This window comes from Xiphophorus couchianus, chromosome 21, assembly GCF_001444195.1.
Source record: "Xiphophorus couchianus chromosome 21, X_couchianus-1.0, whole genome shotgun sequence".
NCBI classification, from domain to species: Eukaryota; Metazoa; Chordata; class Actinopteri; order Cyprinodontiformes; family Poeciliidae; genus Xiphophorus; species Xiphophorus couchianus.
In genome coordinates this window covers 21097559-21116714 of record NC_040248.1, presented here as the reverse complement: position 1 = coordinate 21116714, position 19156 = coordinate 21097559, and the positions used below count along the sequence as shown (strand labels likewise).

At 39.9% G+C, this 19156-nt stretch overlaps 2 protein-coding genes and 1 non-coding gene across 4 annotated transcripts in view; 1 reads left to right on the top strand and 2 right to left on the bottom strand.

The window, feature by feature from the left end:
- Window positions 1-4765, top strand: part of jcada (junctional cadherin 5 associated a) — a 29646-nt gene extending 24881 nt beyond the window's left edge. For both annotated transcript variants that reach the window (XM_028005009.1, XM_028005010.1), the window contains exon 5: window positions 822-4765. In XM_028005009.1, the coding sequence (XP_027860810.1) occupies window positions 822-856 (35 nt within the window). In that variant the 3' untranslated portion in view covers window positions 857-4765. The remainder of the gene's footprint in view (window positions 1-821) is intronic.
- A 3992-nt stretch (window positions 4766-8757) lies between these two features.
- On the bottom strand, window positions 8758-8829 carry trnag-ucc (transfer RNA glycine (anticodon UCC)). Its single transcript has one exon. It is a non-coding gene; the product is annotated as a tRNA-Gly (tRNA).
- A 3055-nt stretch (window positions 8830-11884) lies between these two features.
- Window positions 11885-18799, bottom strand: LOC114136385 (uncharacterized). Its single transcript, XM_028004251.1, has 11 exons — window positions 18709-18799; window positions 18365-18594; window positions 16712-17775; window positions 16393-16606; window positions 15563-16144; window positions 15192-15404; window positions 14825-15087; window positions 14236-14361; window positions 13442-13704; window positions 12940-13197; window positions 11885-12851 (listed from the first exon to the last, which is right to left on the bottom strand). The coding sequence occupies exons 2-11, from the start codon at window positions 18480-18482 to the stop codon at window positions 12065-12067; spliced, it is 3888 nt and encodes a 1295-aa protein (XP_027860052.1). The 5' UTR covers window positions 18483-18594; window positions 18709-18799; the 3' UTR covers window positions 11885-12064.
- Window positions 18800-19156: the final 357 nt, after the last annotated feature.

The following is a 19156-nucleotide window of genomic DNA, read 5'->3' as shown; positions in this document are numbered from 1 at the left end:
ACACTAATCTTTTAGTTACGGGAACCTGTAACTAAAAGATTGGCATTCTGTTGGCCGGCATTTGCAAAGCAGCCAATCTGAAAGTGCCATTCACTCTCCTTGATGCGGATTGGTTGTATCCCCAAGAGCAAAGATGAGGAAGACTGTAAAATAGGCAGTTCAGAGTGTGTCTAGAGGTAATCTCGAGTATTTTGGGAGTTCATGGGTGGGTGTAGTCCTTAGTCATTGCGAGTACCAGAGGTTCACCATATGTTAAAATTCAAACAAAGATGCTGAGCCTAGCTAAACCACTGCTTGGCTAAAGTAGGAAAATGTGAAAAGGTAAACAGAAAAACTAGTGGGCATGTTCTATGTTGGCCCCTGTGACATTGCATCATTGAGGTCATCATAGCAAACGTTTACTTTGGAAAGCCTGATGATCTGTGTATACCTAAACCCAGAAGCAAGTGGAGTATTAATATCCAGGTCAGTGTGGACAGGCCCTGAATCCTGCTAATATTTGCTACCATGAAAAGAGAATCATAGTTGACAGTGTCTGTTTTATTTTTTCTCCGACGTTTTACTGAGTTAGCCTCGGCATGAAATGGAAACACACGTTTCTGTAGATGAAATGAAATAAAAACAAATCTGATCTTTTTAGATGACTATTGGACCCAATCTGACCAGGCTGTGACTCCAGCTCTGTCTCTCTCTCTCTTTCTTTCTCTTTGTAACAAAGCAAACACTGTTGAACTCGTCCTTTCAGGTCCCATTTGCTGAATGTCTGCCCTCGTTTTCAGGAATGCCCTCTCATCTCTTCTTTCCTCTCCTTTTCTCATCAGACTCATACGACCCCAGTCGAGTAGAAAGGGTGTGACCTCCAACCACTGCCTTCACCACTGTGGAAATCTGTTTTTTTCTCCCATTAACAGCTTTTTTACCACCGACAAAGACTTCCATCTTGCCTCGTAGCTCAGTCGGCTCTCCCTCCCACCTCCTTCCAACGTCTCCAAGAACCGACTGTCCTGGTGCTGAAAGAGCATTTTTACAGCCAATAAAAGCTACAGCTGGGTGCTGCTTCTTTAGGTCGTATCAGACATGTCACCCCGTCGTCTTCGCCTCTAAACCAAGAGGCAAGAACTCAAGCAAGTGGACTTCCTCCTCTCAGAAGTCGTCTTTCCGTTTCAGAAGAATGTGTGTCGTTGATTCCCGTCCGCACTTCTTGGGAGCTTCCTTGTCGAAACCTGAATGTAAGAGTGCTTCTGTTTATCGAGCGAGCAAAAGAAATGTAACAGAAAAAAAAACCACACACGCCCACAAGGTGACAGTATTGCATTACAATCAGTATTAACCTACACCAAATGTAAATAAAAGAGTTATAAGATTTTATTAAGATTATAAAGAAAAAAATATCAATCTAAGACAATACATTGAAATGTATATTTTCTTATGTATGTTGAGAGATTAGATTTGTTTTTCAAAGTGTAATCCTTACGTGTATGAGCAGTAATGAAACTCCTAACCGTTTTTGTTCCCCCCTCCTATACGTGTGTGATCGAGAATGTACTAAAAGAGTTTGGGTTGCAAAGAGAAACACTGTGGTCCTTGAATAGTTTCACTCAAGAGCAATATAGTCGTCATATACAGGGCATAATACCAGTAGTAAAGTCTATTTCAAGGAGCTAATCTCATTTGCTTTGAAGCTCTACCTTTAGGTACAAGTGTTAGATTTGCACTGCGGAGATTATTGGCTCCGTGTTATTCCCAAACACCTGGTAATCTCCTCACGTACTCGGAGATTACGCTCAGAGCGATCCCCCTTTGTTCGCTCGCAGTATCAGCAGCCTCACTGTGTTAGAAATGTCTTTAGTTAAACCGCATACTGTTCCAAGAAAAAAAAAAGTCATTCCATGCGTAATGTGTGGCATTAAGAGATCTGTACATGCAGTTCTGCCGAGAAGTTTACATCTTAACTTTGGGCTTTTAATGATTTATTTCAACCAGGTTTTCCACCAGAGCGACTAACTTTAGAAAGGGATTTAGGTGCCTGGGTTTGAATAAAAGGGTCAAATTATATGTTTGCAGGCTCATATGTATCCACATGCTTTGACTAATCTTTGGTTAAATTTACCTCAAGCAGAAACTTGTCATGGCCAAAACCACGTTTTTGGCATAACTTTGGCCTCTTACCAGCAATGGTTGTTTTCTAATTGATGTTAGGGCATTAAAGGCGTTTATTGGTAGCCATCTTTCTTCCATTTCAAAATCAGTGTTGGTGCATCAAGCTACTGTCAGCAAGTTTCAGTCGTCTAGTTGTTATTTGAGATGCATTTGTAGAATTTGGAACTACCTCTCTTTCTTCACACACCAGAACCACTGGCAGCAGAGCGACAGCATCGTGTTGCTGCCCCTTCTATGTTTAGTATCATATAATTGCGCAATTTGACGTTTTCACTTAATGGAAATGCGGCAAGTTAAAAAAAACAACTAATTTTTGATGAAAGGTTTTGGTGCTAGGATGAGGTGTTTTTATTTGGCAGTAGCGAAACTGCAATGGAAAGACTTTTCTCGCACCACATGATCAACAAGCAGATGTAGCCGCTGGCACAAACCATGAAGAAGAAAACGGCAGGAAGTGGTAGGAGGATGATGGGGTAACATGTTTTATAAATATTGTGTGAATAAACATATTCACGCGTGATTTTGTGTTTTTTAGTCAATGAAAACATTTCAAAAGTTGTGTCTTTTCAACACAATTTCACAAGATTTGTCAATATTTAGCGATATTGACGAAGTTTTGCCCACGTTTGCAATAGAAGCGCAGCTCAGTTTTTGTTCTGTCTGACCCTAAAATTCTCCAGAATTTATTTGATTTGTTCATGTGAGAAACTAGCGGGGAAAAAACAGCCATGTTTTGAAGGTGTTGAATATGCAGACTGGTATAATTGTTGGTTGGTAACCTGTTAATCAGTGGTAATGTAAAAATCTTTCAATTATGAACAGTTACACCGATAATACAGCAATATCCAGTTTATGGTGGGTTTGAGTTTTGTTGGTGTCTGGGTTGTTCCTGACCAGTTTTCGTTGATCCGAGGGGTACAGTGACCCGGCAAACTGATTTGGAGTCGTATCCGAATAACTTACACACAAATTAAATATATTTGTTGAAACAAATAGTCTTAGTTGTGAATTTCTTTTTTTAAAGGTTGCATTGGCTCTACAGGCCTTTATTTGATAGTGAACTGACAGGAAAGTGGGTAACAAGAGAAGGGGGAAGACAAAGCGGCAAAGGTCATCAGGCCTGCAACCTGCATCAAACCTGCAACGGCCACAACAAAGACTAAGACCTCCATATGTGGGTTGTGCTAAACCCCTGCACCACCACAGCAGCCCTAGTTGTGTAGAAATGACTCCGAAAACTTTCCAATTCTTGGTTGTTCCCTTGGACGTTTCCATTGTTCTTAGTATTGGTTTTCCGTTGAGTGCTGCCAAACGAAGACAGCATAGAACTTATGCACCTTATTTTTCTTATTTTTTTAAAAATTATTGAACCTGTATGTTGCATAAATATTCCACAGAGTGGCTACAATAAATCATTAAACGCCCAAAAAAGTGCTCTGATATTCAAAGCCCGGGATGGGTTTATGCAAACATCCGACTGGAACCGTTGAGATTTCCTCGCCAGTTTGTTGCGTTTGTGTTGTTTTTTGCAGAAAGACAGAGATGTAGCGCTGCAGATCGCAGTGTGCCTTGTACACACTGTCTCAGTGGAGATGTTTGTCTGGTGTCCCCTGTCCAGTTTGGGCAGCAGCAACTCCATTTCATCTCAACAGATAAGACACGTGAAGTTGTTTAGGCAATAATAGTATTAAGCTAAAGACGCTTAGTAACGATGCTGTACAGAATCTTGCTGTTGGAATACTAGTCACGGTATCATAAGTTGATGCTGACATATCAGTATTGTAAAAGTTGCGGGTAGACCTGGCAGTTGGTTAGCAATAGAAAAAAAAAATGGACAAACATGCCAAACCGAACTTTATGCTATGCATTGAATTTTTTTTTTTTTTTTTTTTTGGATTTTTTTTTTAAACTAGCAAAGTTCAAGGCTAAAATGCTATTATCCACTTTGCTTGTGCAACCATATTACTCTGTGATCCAGCTGTATTAAACTGTGTGGTAAAAGCCTGTTTGGACCGGCGTGAGGCTTGCTTGGAAGCAGCTCTGTCGGCGGTTCACAACCAGGTTCCGTGCCGGTCGGTCCGGGCTCCAGCTCAGTATTCCTGCACCTCCGTGCTCCAGGTGAGGCGTTATCCGGTTCATCCCCGTTAGGTCTTTTTGTACCGCGACGTCTTTGTAACATAATCTAGACAACTGGTGCACATCCTGCTTTGATATTTTCTATTTTCATACAGAAGTATGTACAGCTTTTTTTTTGTAAGTGCCGCATCTCTCCTTCCCTCCCCTCTTTATTTCGGTGCATGTAACAACGCAACAAGCCACAGAGGAGGTGTATTTGAATATAATAATTGCATTTGGTACAATATAGTCTATCCAATAAACAACTGTTATATTTCATACAATGTATATTTTATTTTACAAAATGTTAAGCTACATATTTAAAACAGAACAAGGTATTTTTAGATTATTGTGAAGGCGGAGATGTTTTCGGAGGCCCAGTATTTGTCCGTACTTGGTATGATTATTGAGGCTGATCAGAAATCGAGACAAATCTGTGCTGTTGTACCCGTGCTACAGACTGTTCATAAATAAAAGTCTTTGCATGAAATGTTTTGTCAGTGTGTCAGTTTCATGTCTTTTACAAAGAGTTTGAACTCTCAAAAACACTTTTTAACAATGACACACTTAAGAACTTAGTTTAGTGTAATGTCCTTTGAAAGAATGTTGCAATCCTCCCAAAAATATATCTACAAATAGTAGACAAGGTAAGGACAGATGGGTTCAGTTGGTTATTTCTTTGGTTGCCTCTTTGCAATAAGTCTTTCACCGTTGAAAGGTCTATTTATATTTGTAAGGGAAATGAATTTATTAGTTGAGCAGCAGAGTTGGATGCGGGTTGCCAAATCCTTAAGCAACTTGGGTGGAAGCAGTGTGAAGGTCTCAACCTCTAATTGGAAGAGCAAGGCTTGCTGTCATTAAAAGTGACATCAGTGCAGACTCGGAGACGTCCAGATGAGATTCTAAAGTCAGGAGCAATATCTCCACTCTTAGGGAGAAAACTCTCTTCTCTGTTCTCTTCCCCCACCGAGCGAAGTTGATCAGCAATTGCTTCTGCATTTGGGGGAAGATGCTGGAATTGGCTCTCTGCACTCCTGACTTCAACCTCTTTGAAGACTCGTAGCATCAGCTTGGGCGCACCGGTTGTGCCAGTCTCACTTGCAAGAAATGTGCTGTTTGAAGAAAGGGACTCCATCTCACTGTAGCATGTGACCAAGCCGGTGACCTCACTGCTTGTTACATGAATGGAGTTAAAAATCACTAGTTCATCTTCCGATCCAATGAGTGTCACCAAACAAGAGTCAATGGCAGACTATGCTCCTTGGTATCGGTAAGTATTTGACTCAACCTTGCTGCTCTGCTCACAAATGTATTTTTGTATCCTTTAAAAAAAAACGCAATGGAGATTAAGACCTATTTTCCAAAAGTGACATGGCCAAACAGCAGCATAAGGCAAGGCAAGGCAAGGCAAGGCAAGTTTATTTATATAGCACTTTAAAACAGTACCACTGACCAAAGTGCTGTACAATCACAAAATTAAACAAATAAAAACAAAATTAAAACACATCAAAACCAACAATGCAGTGACGTAAAACACTCTATATAATACATAAACATACCCAGATAAATACAGAAAAGCAGCATCTCAAACCGAATCAAAGGCCAACCGAAAAAGGTAAGTCTTAAGAGCAGATTTAAAAATTGCTAAAGAGGGGGCCTGTTTTACCAACATAGGTAAAGAATTCCAAAGTTTGGGAGCTGCAACAGCAAACGCCCTGTCTCCTCTCTGCCTCCTGGAAGTCCTCGGCACCTCCAGGTTCATTTGGCTCGCTGATCTAAGAGCTCGAGGAGGACAGTGTATATGTAGCAGCTCAGAGAGATAGGAGGGAGCAAGGCCATTTAAAGATTTAAATACAAATAAAAGAATCTTAAAATGCACTCTGAAATGTACCGGCAGCCAGTGCAGAGAATATAAAATCGGGGTAACATGTTCTCTCTTCCGCGATCCAGTTAAGAGCCGAGCAGCCGCATTCTGGACCAGCTGAAGACGGGACAAAGAAGACTGGCTGACACCCACATATAAGGAGTTACAGTAATCCAGTCGTGTTGTAATAAAAGCATGGATTAATATTTCAAAATAAGAAATAAGACCAGCCACACATGATCACGCAAACCAGAGACAGTGTTAAACATTATGGCAGTTAAAGGAGCCAAATGAGTTGATGTCTGTCTTTTAAAATTGACTCGAACTGCCCAAAAGTTAGAAGAGATAATTATAGTTTTTAAGTTCACGTAGACGTGTTTTCACTTTCTCACTGTCATAGTTATCTATGCCTGACAGTTTTTTATATGCAACTTTGATAATGTCATTGGTGACGGCTTCGCGTGCATCTATAAGTCGCCTTGTGTCACTGCAGGGAGTAAAGATTTCCCTTATTCCTGTATATAAGTTTATGACACCATCTCTTTCTTTTTCTAAGATGTCCATGAGTGAAACAATTTGACTGTTTATGTCTCCTTTTAATTGTTCTCGTGCCGTACATACATCTGTTTCAAGCCCTTTCAAGATAAAAGCATCGACTGTCGTGTCAACAAATACTCTTTATTTACATGAGGAAGCACAGAATACTAGTAAGGCCATTTACAATAATCATTTTAAACTGTCATGCATATTCTTGACTGGAACTGTCAAATCAGAGTGATTCAAAGTGGCGTTTGTTTATGAAAGGTAAAGCTTAAAATAATGCTTGTAAGGAGTATTGAGAATTTGAGAACAATGTCTATGGGGGTCGCCATGTTAGAAACCTGACGTCTCCGACCACATTTCTGACGTCAAACCAAGATCGGAGTTCTGACTTCCAAGGGAACTGGAATGCAGCGTTGGCTTAATGACATTTTGCAGAGATGAAGTCTGAAAAATAGCAAAACATGACATTTTTTTGGATGTCCAATAAATGCACTTGCGTCCGTGCAGAGAAGCGCAAACTGCAACAGTGTGAGGTGTTTTCTTGACAAATACAGTCTAAAAGCCTGTTAGATAAGACGAACCTGGACTGACAGCATCCCTGTCTAAATATGAGCATTACAAAAAGAGCGAGCTTTGAATGCTGCACGTCACAGAAGCCTGGAGTGTGTTTGGTTTCAATCAAAAACGGGATAAAAGAAGCGTAAACATGATAAAATTCCAATTAAGAATGCGGCTGACAGCGCCGCTCCTCCCCCACTGGCTGCAGCCCCGTATTTAAAAGAGCATCAAAAAGCTGAATCACTGCTTTGAACACTTTCAGAAAACATGTAGGTGGAGCTTTGATTCCTCTCCGTTCACATCAAAGCGTTGCAGCCTATATGCCACATGATTTATTATTTCTGATGAAGCTGTTAATGTGGAAGGACGGTCTTTAAATGCGACATCTTTCATGCGCTTTTATGCATGAGGCAAGTAAACTGAATACAGCAGCTTTTAAAAATGACTTTTGGCTTTTCAGCTTTTTGTGTTCCCCCCCCCCCCAGTATATCTAAATATTGCAGTGTAGTCTAGTTTTATTCTTTTATTTGGAGGTTAAAACTTTATTGCCTTTTATTTCACATGATTGAAGCAACAGAGAAATGTTTCAACGTGACTCCGCTGCCAATCATACGGCATTCTGCATCATACCTGAGGGATTCAATCTTCCAAGGTAATATGAAGCACAGTAGATCAAGCAGGAGTGTGATCCAATATTCACTATTAAATATCATAGGAGTCCTTCCAAATGTATTTATTGAAAGTCTCCTTCCTCTCCCTTTCAAACTTGGCCGCATTAGCTCCGTTTCCATAACAATTGTGCGCAAAACTTTGTCTATATTCCGCTAATATTGAAAATACACAATTTCACAATTGCCATGTTTTTATTAAATATGAGTTAAAACCACACGTGGATAAGTTTGTTCACGTGACAAGTCGTTAAAAAACCCCTCCTTCTACCACTTCCTGTCGGCTTCTCCGTCTTTTCCGCCAGAAGTAAAAGCCGGTTGTCGATCACGTGACTCCTGTAATCTAAAAAAAAAAAAGTGTTTCCCTTACAGAATAAGTGAAGTATGCGCACTCACTTAGCTGTATCCATATTTTCTTAAATTAGTGCTGTCATTTGATTTTCTTTTTTAATTACCAGATTAATCACGTTCTGGCGCTATGCTCAACTCTGTAAGCTTTAAAATAGGTATGTTTTTAAACAAATATTTTAAAAAATGTGCTATTGTCTCAAACCAAACGTTTGTTTTATTGCTCACACACTAGATTGCCTCAGGCTAGATAACGCCAAGCACTCTGTCAAGTCATTGCAGTTTAATTGAAGATTACTGCTGATATTTTCTGTTGGGTTGCGCCATCTGCTGGAGACAACGAGTATTTCAACTTCGTTTAGAAGAGCTCATCGATTGAAAAACAACGTTTTCTAATGCCAGGACAAAACCCGCATCAAAGTCTGACTAATGTAAAAACGGCTATGACGCACTAGTAATTACATTAAAAAGAAGCCGGGGAGAAATGGACAAAATGCAAGTTGCGATGGCCGGGAATCGAACCCGGGTCAACTGCTTGGAAGGCAGCTATGCTCACCACTATACCACCATCGCATGAAAGAAACTGTAATCCTCGACAATAAGATGGAATAGCCCCGTTTTTTCGGTTGAGGGAAAAGAAGAGGGAGGGTGCAGAATGAGAATGAGTCTGGAGGAACTCCGATAGTTTATTTGTAACAAGAACGTTTCAATTTGTAGCAAAAATTGAAACATTTTAAAGTAAAATGTTTCTGTCTCCAAATGACTGAGCAGTTCTGTACAGCTGTCCAGACGTACTGTATCTTTTTTGCTAAATACGTATTTTTAAAAAATTGTTTTTAAAGGAAAACAATAAAGATCATCTGTCTAAAAACAGGGGCGTCTAAACTGAGGTCTAAACAGAGAGAGGTCTGAAAATACGGACAGTTGAAAAAAAGCTCTTGTTTAGCGCCTCTGGCCTGGGAAAACGGAAGAGAAGGACGGCACAAGACCGGGACTGGTTGGGAAAGACGACGTTTACGGTAAGATGAAGGATTTTCGGTAATTAATGTTTTACTTTCCATTTAAAAGCTAAAGTAATAACGCTGCTGACATAATGTCACTCTGTTTTGTCGAGGTGCCGCAGCCGTTTTTACACGGTCGGTCTTATTTCAGTTTTCCGTGAAGCTGTATCGTAGCAACGCTATTAATGCGCCATTTTGTTGAAGCTGTTGTTGGTTAGGAGCTTTAAATTAATATCTTACAGACTCTTTACGTAACAAAAGACTGTATTTTTGCTCTTGAAATTTTTTTATTTTTATTTTTGCAAAAGAAAATAGTTCTTTTGGATAATAAAGAACCCCTTTCTTATTTTAAGTTGCTGCTGCGCGCTGTATTGGTCCCTGCTGCTTCATATAAATATATATTTTTTAATTCTGGGGACTGTTTGCAAAGGAAAAAAAAAAACAAAAAAAAAAACAACAACAACAACGGTTTCGATGTTACATATTTTTTGACCAAATGTAATTGTTTTTTCTGGAGTATCTTCTGTGATATCGTTATCGTGGTATTTAAAAATATACATGGTGATGTCATTTTTTGGCAGTATCGCCCACACCTAAATGGTGCGCAATAAATATTTATATAAATTTAAGTGCAATCAAGTTTCTATGGTAGAATAATATTTAGGCATTTGGCATAGTGACATTTTACATTATATAACAGAGAGAATGAAGGTTATCAGTAATGTATTTCATACTGTAATCTCAGTATAAAATATTTGACTAATTCCTAATCCATGAAATTGTGGTTTTTAGGATAATCCCACATGGTGGCTTTCTGGAAAGTCAATGTTTGTGTTTCTCACTAATGGAAGTCGTGGTATTAATATTTTGTTTTGTAAACTAAAGTAGAAAGATGGAGATTGTTGGAGATGACAAGAGGCATAAATGGTGTGATAGCTCCAAAGCCACATGCAACACATTTTTACTAAACACTTGAGCCAGATTCCTGCCTTGTACTCATAATCCAGAACACGAAGCACACTAAGAAGTAGTAGAGCCTCTTCTGAATCGTTTTATTTTGGATAAATTGGAAGGTTTCCAAGCACAAACTGCTAGTTTAAGGTCTCGGCACAGCATTATCAACAGCAGCCCAGTTTGTGACACTACAAAAAACATTATTTTATCATTTCTTTTTGGAATTCTTTGCATGTTCTGTCCAAGATTTATTTTTCATTGCTATTTAGATGATATCAACAGTATTTTTCATTAAAAATTTGGTACTTTTGTTAAACACTTCATTGCAGCCATTATGGATTAAGATGGAACTTGTAACTTAGCTTAAAAGAATTTTAGTCAAGTTGACTGAAAAACGACACAGAATCATTTTGGGTCTTTGCTATTAAAGTTGGTATGAAACACTAATCATGGCCACCTGATAACAGGAGTGTGAAAACATGAACATGAGTTTCTTAAACACAATTGGCCTTTGGATTTGTAGGATTTTATTGAATGTTCACAAACCTGTGTATGGGCTGGCTCCTGTTCACCTAAAGGCAGGTCTAGACCACTAGAATACCTTTGGTGCTCCATAAAAAAAAACAAATAAAAACAAGACAAAGCTAAAAATGTATATAAAGTTTTCAATTTTTAATAAAAAGCCATATGTTGTTTAATTTGTGTGTTTTTGGTTTGCTTCACTTTGCCATATGACACATTGCTCCCAAAATACTTGGAAAAGTTGGCAATAAATACTGCTGCTACAGCTCCATCTAGTGGAGCCTGACTGTAAACGCCTCTTAATGACTGCTGGTGGGTAAAATGATGTATAAAAGTGATCACATTCTAATATCTGATTTTCTTTTTTTCTTTAGGAAAGCCAGAAAAACACACCTACCGTAATTTGTTTTGTCAGAAGAGAAAAGTGCTGCCATGCAACAAGTGGTAAGGTAGAGACAAAGCTATTCATTTTTAATTTTTATAAATATGCTAGTTAAGCTCTAAGATACCCGTAACCTTAAGTATTAGGAGGTATTTTATTCATTCGTGTCATCGGGTTGCCATATTTTCCCTCATGTTGACTGAAGAGAGGGTGGGGCATTTACCTTAGACATACATGTTTTTTAGCTTTTGAAATATTAACATTGTTTGTCAGTGATGTCATGAAAATTACATTTGTTGATTGATTAAAAATAGAAAATGGATAAGATGGTGTCATACGGGTGTGTAGGTTCAACACGATTGGTAAAAAAAATAAAAAATAAAAAATTCCTTTCGTTGTCGGCAGGATTTGAACCTGCGCGGGGAGACCCCAATGGATTTCTAGTCCATCGCCTTAACCACTACATGTAAAATGGGGCAAAAGGGACTGCTAGAGGTGGGGGAAAAAGAAAGGAGAGGGGAAAGAAAGGGGGGGAAAAAGAAAAAAGAGAGAGGAAATATCTGAAGCTTCTTCTTAAGTTCATGCTTCAGATATTATTGTATTATTGTAGTAATAATACCTGTTTTATGCTCCACAAAGCATTTTTTACACTAATTTCAAGTTCAATATAGCATAACATCCACATTACTGTTAATTCTGAATTACTGAATTACTATACTGTTGATAGTATCACTTTTGAGAGGGCCAACAAAATTATAGAACACACAAATAAATGATCAGTGACATTTATTCACTCTTACACAACTACATTCACAGAGGACTAACAATATACCTCAACATGTATAAAGCAGCACCTAAAGGCTCACTAAAAACATACAGATAGCAACAGAGAGAACAAAAATGATGAGATATTAAAAGATGAAAACTAAAAAGAAAATCTTTCAAACAGTCACTGCTTCCCAAGAGACTCTTTCCATTCCAAAATGGTCTGTGCAGAGGCTGGACAGTACCATTTTCCCTTAATCTGTGTATGGCCAGTGCGTTTGTTTTTCGCCTGGCCACAAACTGAACACTGATAGTGGTAGTCCTGCTTCCATTGGCGCTTTTTGGGAGGCTCCCCTCTTGCCAGGCGTTCCTGGTCTTCTAATTCTGCCCTATTCTGTCTCCACTTCCTGTAGCGATTCATGTTGGCTGGAGCCTGATCTGATGGTGATGATGATGCTGAACCAGCAGCAGCTGCTGGGATTGATGAGTGAAGTGGTGGTCTATAGTACTGATATAATGGACCCAGAGGAGATGGCAGGGGTGGGAACTGTCCTTGTCCAAATGAGGTCAAAACTGGAGCTGGTGGACCGTAGCAGAAACCCAAAGAAGTGGATGGCGCTTGTGGCATCTGGTTCTGCTCACAGTAGGACCAAGCAGATGATGGTGGCTGGTTAGTCTGTGGACACAGGAAGCTGGCAGGAACTGGGGCCTGTGAAAAGAGTCCTGGCTGGTATGAAGGAGGACATTGCTGGGCGGAGCCAGCTTTACCACCAACCCGTTGACGGATCAGTGCCTCGCCTTCTCTGTTTTCAGGTTCCTTAAACTCCATGCTTTTATGTCCATGTTCCACAGGAAGGGAGGGGAGCTGTCTCGCTTCTGGAAAGGAGGCGTCAGCCACGGACACCTTCGGAGGAAGATTCACACCTTGGAGAAGAGTGTCCCTGTCTGTTCTCTTCTGCCGCTCATGTAGCCTGAAAGATAATACAACATAAATTGTTTCCTTTCAAAATCAAGCCATCTTTAAAGTGCAATATCTGTTAAAAATAAAGGACATCTTACCAAGCACACACAGTGGTATTGTTGATGGTGACCAACAACAAGTTGGTCTGGTCCTGTATGGGCCTGGAGTCCTCAAGTAGTTGTTTAAAGTGGCAGTACGTTTGAACAATAGATTGTGGGATGGGTAAAACCTTCCCCTTGCTGTCTTTTGGTCGGTTTCTTGCTTGCTGATATTCTTTCAACAGCTTGAGGCAAACGCACTCAGACACTCTGTTTGCGTCAGGTCTCTGGGCAGCCTGGCCATGGGTCATGAAGAGTCTGTGTAACAAACAGGTCATTCAAATAGCAGAAAAACACAAGCTCATTAACACTGATTTGATTGGAGCAGTAATGAAATGCAGTAGAAAAGTTCTTCTCATTTTGATGAGTTCAGCAAACCCATATTAATCTCCTAAGCTTAATGCTAAGAGAAAAAAAATATTGTATTTGCAATTCATGACTTGGCTTCCATCAGTGAATATGCAATCAAGTTATCCATTGTGTCAAATATTAGACAGGTTACCTTTCAGCTGCTTGCTGACCAGGTGCAGAGCCACTTCGTTTCCGGGAAGCCCTCCAAGGTCCTGGTAACGTGCTCTTCTTGGTTTTTAAGGTGTATTTGGCAGGCTGCTTGTCCATAGCATGCAGGTTAGAATACAGCTGCAAGACATTTTCTACCTCTGTTGTTGACAATGCAGTTATTGTTCTGTTGAGGCTCAAAAGGTACTCTGCCAAGCTGTCAACTGCCTCCCATCCAGGAAAACCTCTGTAGTCACACCGGGTCTCCTTAAAAGAAAAATACATAGATACAGATATGCACACAGTCATTTCTTTATGTTATCTGAAACAATTTCCTGGAACTGATGGTTGATCGGATTGGATAATCCGTATTTCTACCAAAGAAAAAGGCCAACATGCCACAAAAGAAAAAGAAAGAAATAATTTAGTCTAAAACAGTGGTCCCAAACAAGTGCTGCAGAAGCCTTTTAATCATTTAAGTAAGCTGTTTGCAAGCAAGACACCAAAAACATGCAGGGAAGGGGTACATGAGGACCAGGTAAGGGAACTACTGGTTTAAATAAAGTAGATTAAAGCATAAAATCAAGTACTGTTTCAGATTTATTAAGAAAAAATGTTTAGATGCTGAGAAAGATGGAAAAGGGAAAGTAAATCAAGCTAAGCCAAAGCCTAATCTGGAAATATGATTTTATAACAACAACTACATCCCAAAATTGTCTATTGAACATAATCCAGCAACCAAACAAAGTGTTGCATGCTGTAATGAAACAAAATGAACCCACATAGGTCTCACTCTACCTGGGATACTTGGTCCACCTGGGAACAGCTACTTGGTCCACTAAAGGAGTGGTCATCAGTAAGCTGACCTCCGACTGAAGCAGCAGCATGAGTGGGAGAGGCAGGGGTTGAGTCGATACTGGTTTCCTGTAAACACACAGAAGCGACAGCAAATGTTCCTTATATCGCCCCAAAAAAACCTTTTTCTCTGCACTCATGATGGCAAGGTATTTATAGTGGCTGCTTATTTGTTTCAGTGTAAACCACTATATTAACGTGACAATGGAATCTTATTTTTAAGAAAATATCTAAATATGAAAATGGCGTACACAATAATAAACAATGTTACAAACTGACATTTTTGGCTCTTACAGTATTTATAACATAAAAGTTTGAAATGTTTTTTTTTTTTGCTTTTGTTCATCTCATTTACATGATCATCACCAAACTATTCAATAACAACCATCTTCAGTTACTGATGATAATCTCATAAATTATAACAATAGATTGTAAATGCCAATGTAGAAGCATGGAACACATGAGGGTAATTTGCTCTGTTAATAAGACAAATTACTCACTAAATACAAGTGTAATGTAATTAAAGCATTACCTGAGATGACATGGGAGAAGATTCTTCCTGGAGAAAAAGAATGTTAGGGGATGGCATTTCCAACTGGCTTTCACACTGTAGGATGTCGTGGGGGCTCTCTGAGAGAATGTCAGTGACGTCACTGATGGTGACATCAGGACTGTCCTCCTGAGCGTTAGCTGGCATCTCTGGCAAAATAACTCCCAGTTCGCTGTCCTGCTGGGGACCTAAGAGGTCTCCTCTGTCTGACTGTGCAAGAAGATACTCCACAGCAATCCGCTCACCTTCAAGGAACATAAAGGACATTTGACAATTGTATTTGAAAGTGGCAAATTTGCTGTACAAAAATCAGCATTTTTGTGGAATTTGTTAGGTAAATGTCCAATACCTGTGGGACAGCCTGGGGGAACAAACTCTGGCAAGAGGGCATGACCCAGCACTTTGTTGCTCAGAGTGTTGAGGTTGGACATCAGACGAACATCATAGAGTTTACTGTGCGATCTGCGACTCATATCTAAAGCTTCTTGGGTTCTTTTCATGTTCCATCTGGATCCACCCTCAAGCATATACATTTGAGTGTGCATGGCATTGCTTCTCCATCCTTAAAAAACAGAGTTGCAAAGATTGGCAGCATTTATGAAATGATAACTTCTATGGAATTTTTTTCAGAAATTATGCTTACTCTCATTTTTAGATGTAAGGTTAAAATTCTGGTGTTACAAAAATGAATGACATCAAATATACCAATTCACAGTTTACCTGGTATGAAGGAGCACTGGTGTCGATGAAAGCTTTCAACTGAAGACGAGCCCCTGCTACATCTGAAGGTTTGAACTTCTTTGTCTCCCTTTTGTGTTGAGCGAAGCTTGGTGTACAGTTCAACACCAGGTGGATCTTGGATGCATGGCAGGTGCTTCTGCTGCACTTGCCACACATGAGTCATGCTCTCAGGGTTGATCAGGCGGAGACCTAAGGTGTCAGTCAGTTCCCACATGGAGTTTAATAATTCCTGAATGAGGTTCCGGGTTTCTTCTACCCCTCTTGTCCTTCTTCTGCAATGTTTAGCAAGCTCACTCGAATTAATGTTGGCCAAAACTTGGGCGTCAGTGGGAGGATGACCAGTATATTTTTTCTTCAGCTCTGACCTCTTTGCTTCTTTAAGGCAGCTGACATCATCTTGATCCCATTCAAAAATGCAGCAGGACAGCTTGGAGCAGAAAGTTCCATAAAGAGGATGATGTTCTGTGGTGAGACCGGTTGTGAATCGTCTCATGTAATGAAAGATGTCAAGCCTCACTTTAGTTTTCCATGGTCGAAACCACTCAAGCACTGGAGGCACACCTGTTTAAGCAAAAATAAATATATAAATAAAACACAAATTAATCAATTCTACAGCAGTTAATTTACCTTATGACTCACAGCTGATTGTATTAATGTTGCTACATAAAACATAACTGCTACATAGATCACAATACCTTGTTCAAAATACATTTCTTAATAAAATAATTAAAGTGACCCTAAAATATTTTAAACTTTGAACTGTAAACAAATGTTACAGTGAAGTGCAACGAGGTCTAAAAATCACAAACCTGATTCACTACAGCAGTCTCTGTCAACATAAAGGATTTGTGGCTCTGGTTCCCCAGCATTCCGGAAGCGCATGACAATTCCTTGGCACAGTTCCTCCAACCCTGCTCCTTCACCTGTGGTCAGCACACAGTTCAGAACCTGGCCATATTCATTGGTGATGTTTGTCATCCATGTAGCGGTCTCAGAAATTCCACCAGCAAGTTTCTTGGTGATCTGTTTGGTAAAAAAAAAAAAAAAAAGGTAATTATAATCTGATTAGAATTTGGAATGCAAATTATAATCAGAATAACAACATATTTTAGAGGTGTTTTACTGTACCTTTTTGGTTGAATCAAGCTTTAAAATCCTTCCATATGTTGACGTGATGACACCCTTCATCTCGGACAAGTGACAGAGTATTTCATTGGCATGCACAGTCTCAAACCACTGTGCAAGAGGAAGGGGGCTAAACTCTGGTGGATTCTGATAGACCACTTCATGGATCCTACTTAACGCGCTCTTCTTCTTGTGAAGCTCACAGTCAGTCAGATAATCGATGGTGCGTTTTGCCCACTCCTCACTGTGCAGTTCTTCTAATGCTTGCTGCACGTAACTGGAGCTATTTCCAACAGTGCGTGGTTTCAGCAAAGTCACACACCTTTTGTCCAGAGCCAGTTGTGTGGTGAGAATGGCTGGAAACCTGTTTCTATGGGCAGGATCTAACTGATTTAGCACCTCTGTGCTCCATGGACAAACAGGAATCATGCATTTACTGCACCGTGGATAATCTCCCCCAATCAAATAATATCTTGAATCAAGATCTATAACTTCTCTGACCTTTGTGTAGATCCCAGAGTGATGCATCTTGGTGTTGCATTGATGACACTTAAGAGAAATACCCCACATCCGCATAGGTGCCCATAAAAACATCCTCTGCCTGAAGTAGACCAGGGGATCTGGAGGTGCATTCATTATCTTTGGTAGAGAGGGTGGATGAAACCAGTTTTGTGAGAAGTGTTGTTTAAACTGTCCAGTAGAATTATAAAGGCACTGTGCAATCCATTGCTGGTCTGCTGGCTTGATGACCCGCAAAAACTGCTTGGGAAGAAAGCTGACCCAATTCACCTCCGGAGGCCTAAGGTGGGGAATAGATGAAGCAACTGAAGGAGTTGGCTGGGGGTGTTGCACTGTTGCAAGGCACTGTTGTGGCTCAAGTGCTGGTTTCTGGGGAGATGCTGCTGGTTTATGGGGTGAAGTTGCTGGTATCCCATGTAGTTTAAATACTTGATGTTGGTCTGGCATAGATGGTGATGTTTTGCCTGGTGGCTCATGACCTTCTTCAATATGATGAAGCAAACCAACTGCACCCATGACCTTTTTCCCACAATGTTCACAACATTGCTCTGCATGAAAGTCAGACAAATGTTCAGAGAAAAGTTCCACATTGACATCTTCACTACATAATGCACACTTTATCTGATTTGGAGTTTGACTGACTGACATAGTGGGAAGTTGGCAGCTCCCTGAACTTGAGCTCCTCTGCGCTGTCTGGTCAGCTGGAACTGTGCCTACACCTGAAATGTTTTGTGTGGCTGGATCTGCTGCAGCTTCAACTATGCTTGAGCTCCTGTGCATAGCAGGATTAACTGTTTTTAAAGCTGAACTGATTTGTGGGCTTGAATCTGCAGCAGCCCTAGGTACATCTGTGCTGCTCCCTGCACCTGGCATGCTTTCTGCTTCAATCCCTGTTGTATTTGCCTGCTCAGCTGACTGTGGAAAAACAACATTGAATAAACTTGTGTAATAAATCATTAAATTCTTTCCGGTGTTCTATAGCCATTTCGAATTATTGTCTGTTTTTGTCTTACATATTAAGATAGGTAACAAAATAATAACAAAAACTTAAGTGAAACACTTAAAAATGTCAACAGTCACTGGTATGCAACATAGCCTTTTTTAATCTATTGTATACAATAAAAGAAATTAACTTACCGTATGATAACCACAGTTGCAGGGAATTTTTTTCCCAAATATGTCGATTGTCCTGACTTTTTGGTTGAAGGCAGGAGTCAGTGGGCATGTGTCTATCCGCTGGATGACAGATTTCCATCTTCTGGCTCCAGGTCTCTTCCCGGTGGTAAATCGGAACTTGCCCTGAGCATACAGCTGCATAACACCAGCCCAGTAAGAGTCCGGTTTTCCTGTCTTCGTCATCTTTAAAACTGTACAAATCACAGCAGATGTTAGAATAATATTCCAAGCAACAGTATCTTTTTATGGTGGACAGTAACTATCCACCATATAAATAAACTATTAACCATAAATACTCATTTTACCTCGATTAAACAGTCAAAAAGTAGGAGACGGAGGAGCAACAACATTCGTTTCTTTCCGCGCAGGTCACTGCGCATGTCATACGTGATGACGTAACACGCAAAATCCTAGGAGTTTGTTCGGATTGGTTAGGACTTTGTTAGGAATTGTTAGGACTTTGTTAGGAACTTGTTAGGACTTTGTTAGGAATGTTAGAAATTTGTTAGGAACTGGATTGACGGCCAGTCGGCACGACAACATCACATGTCAGTGACGTCATCAGTCTCGTCTTATATACTAGGTAGTGTGTCACTTAGATTGTGTAAAAGTGCAATATTTCTTGCCAGTCATCTCAAAATGTGAAGCTCATATTATATATATATATATAATAATTATGCAAAGTGATATTATACAAGTCTTTGATTTTTAAAATTTTGATGATTATTATGAAAACCCAAAATGGAGTGTCAG

Bases quoted from the DNA above. Each gene is read 5' to 3' on its own strand.
- LOC114136385 (XM_028004251.1), bottom strand. From the start codon at position 18,482: ATGGAAATCTGTCATCCAGCGGATAGACACATGCCCACTGACTCCTGC. The intron at 16,145-16,392 runs GTTTGTGATTTT...TTGCTTAAACAG, and splicing joins AGACTGCTGTAGTGAATCAG to GTGTGCCTCCAGTGCTTGAG. The intron at 13,705-14,235 runs GTAGAGTGAGAC...TTTTCTTTTAAG, and splicing joins AGGTGGACCAAGTATCCCAG to GAGACCCGGTGTGACTACAG.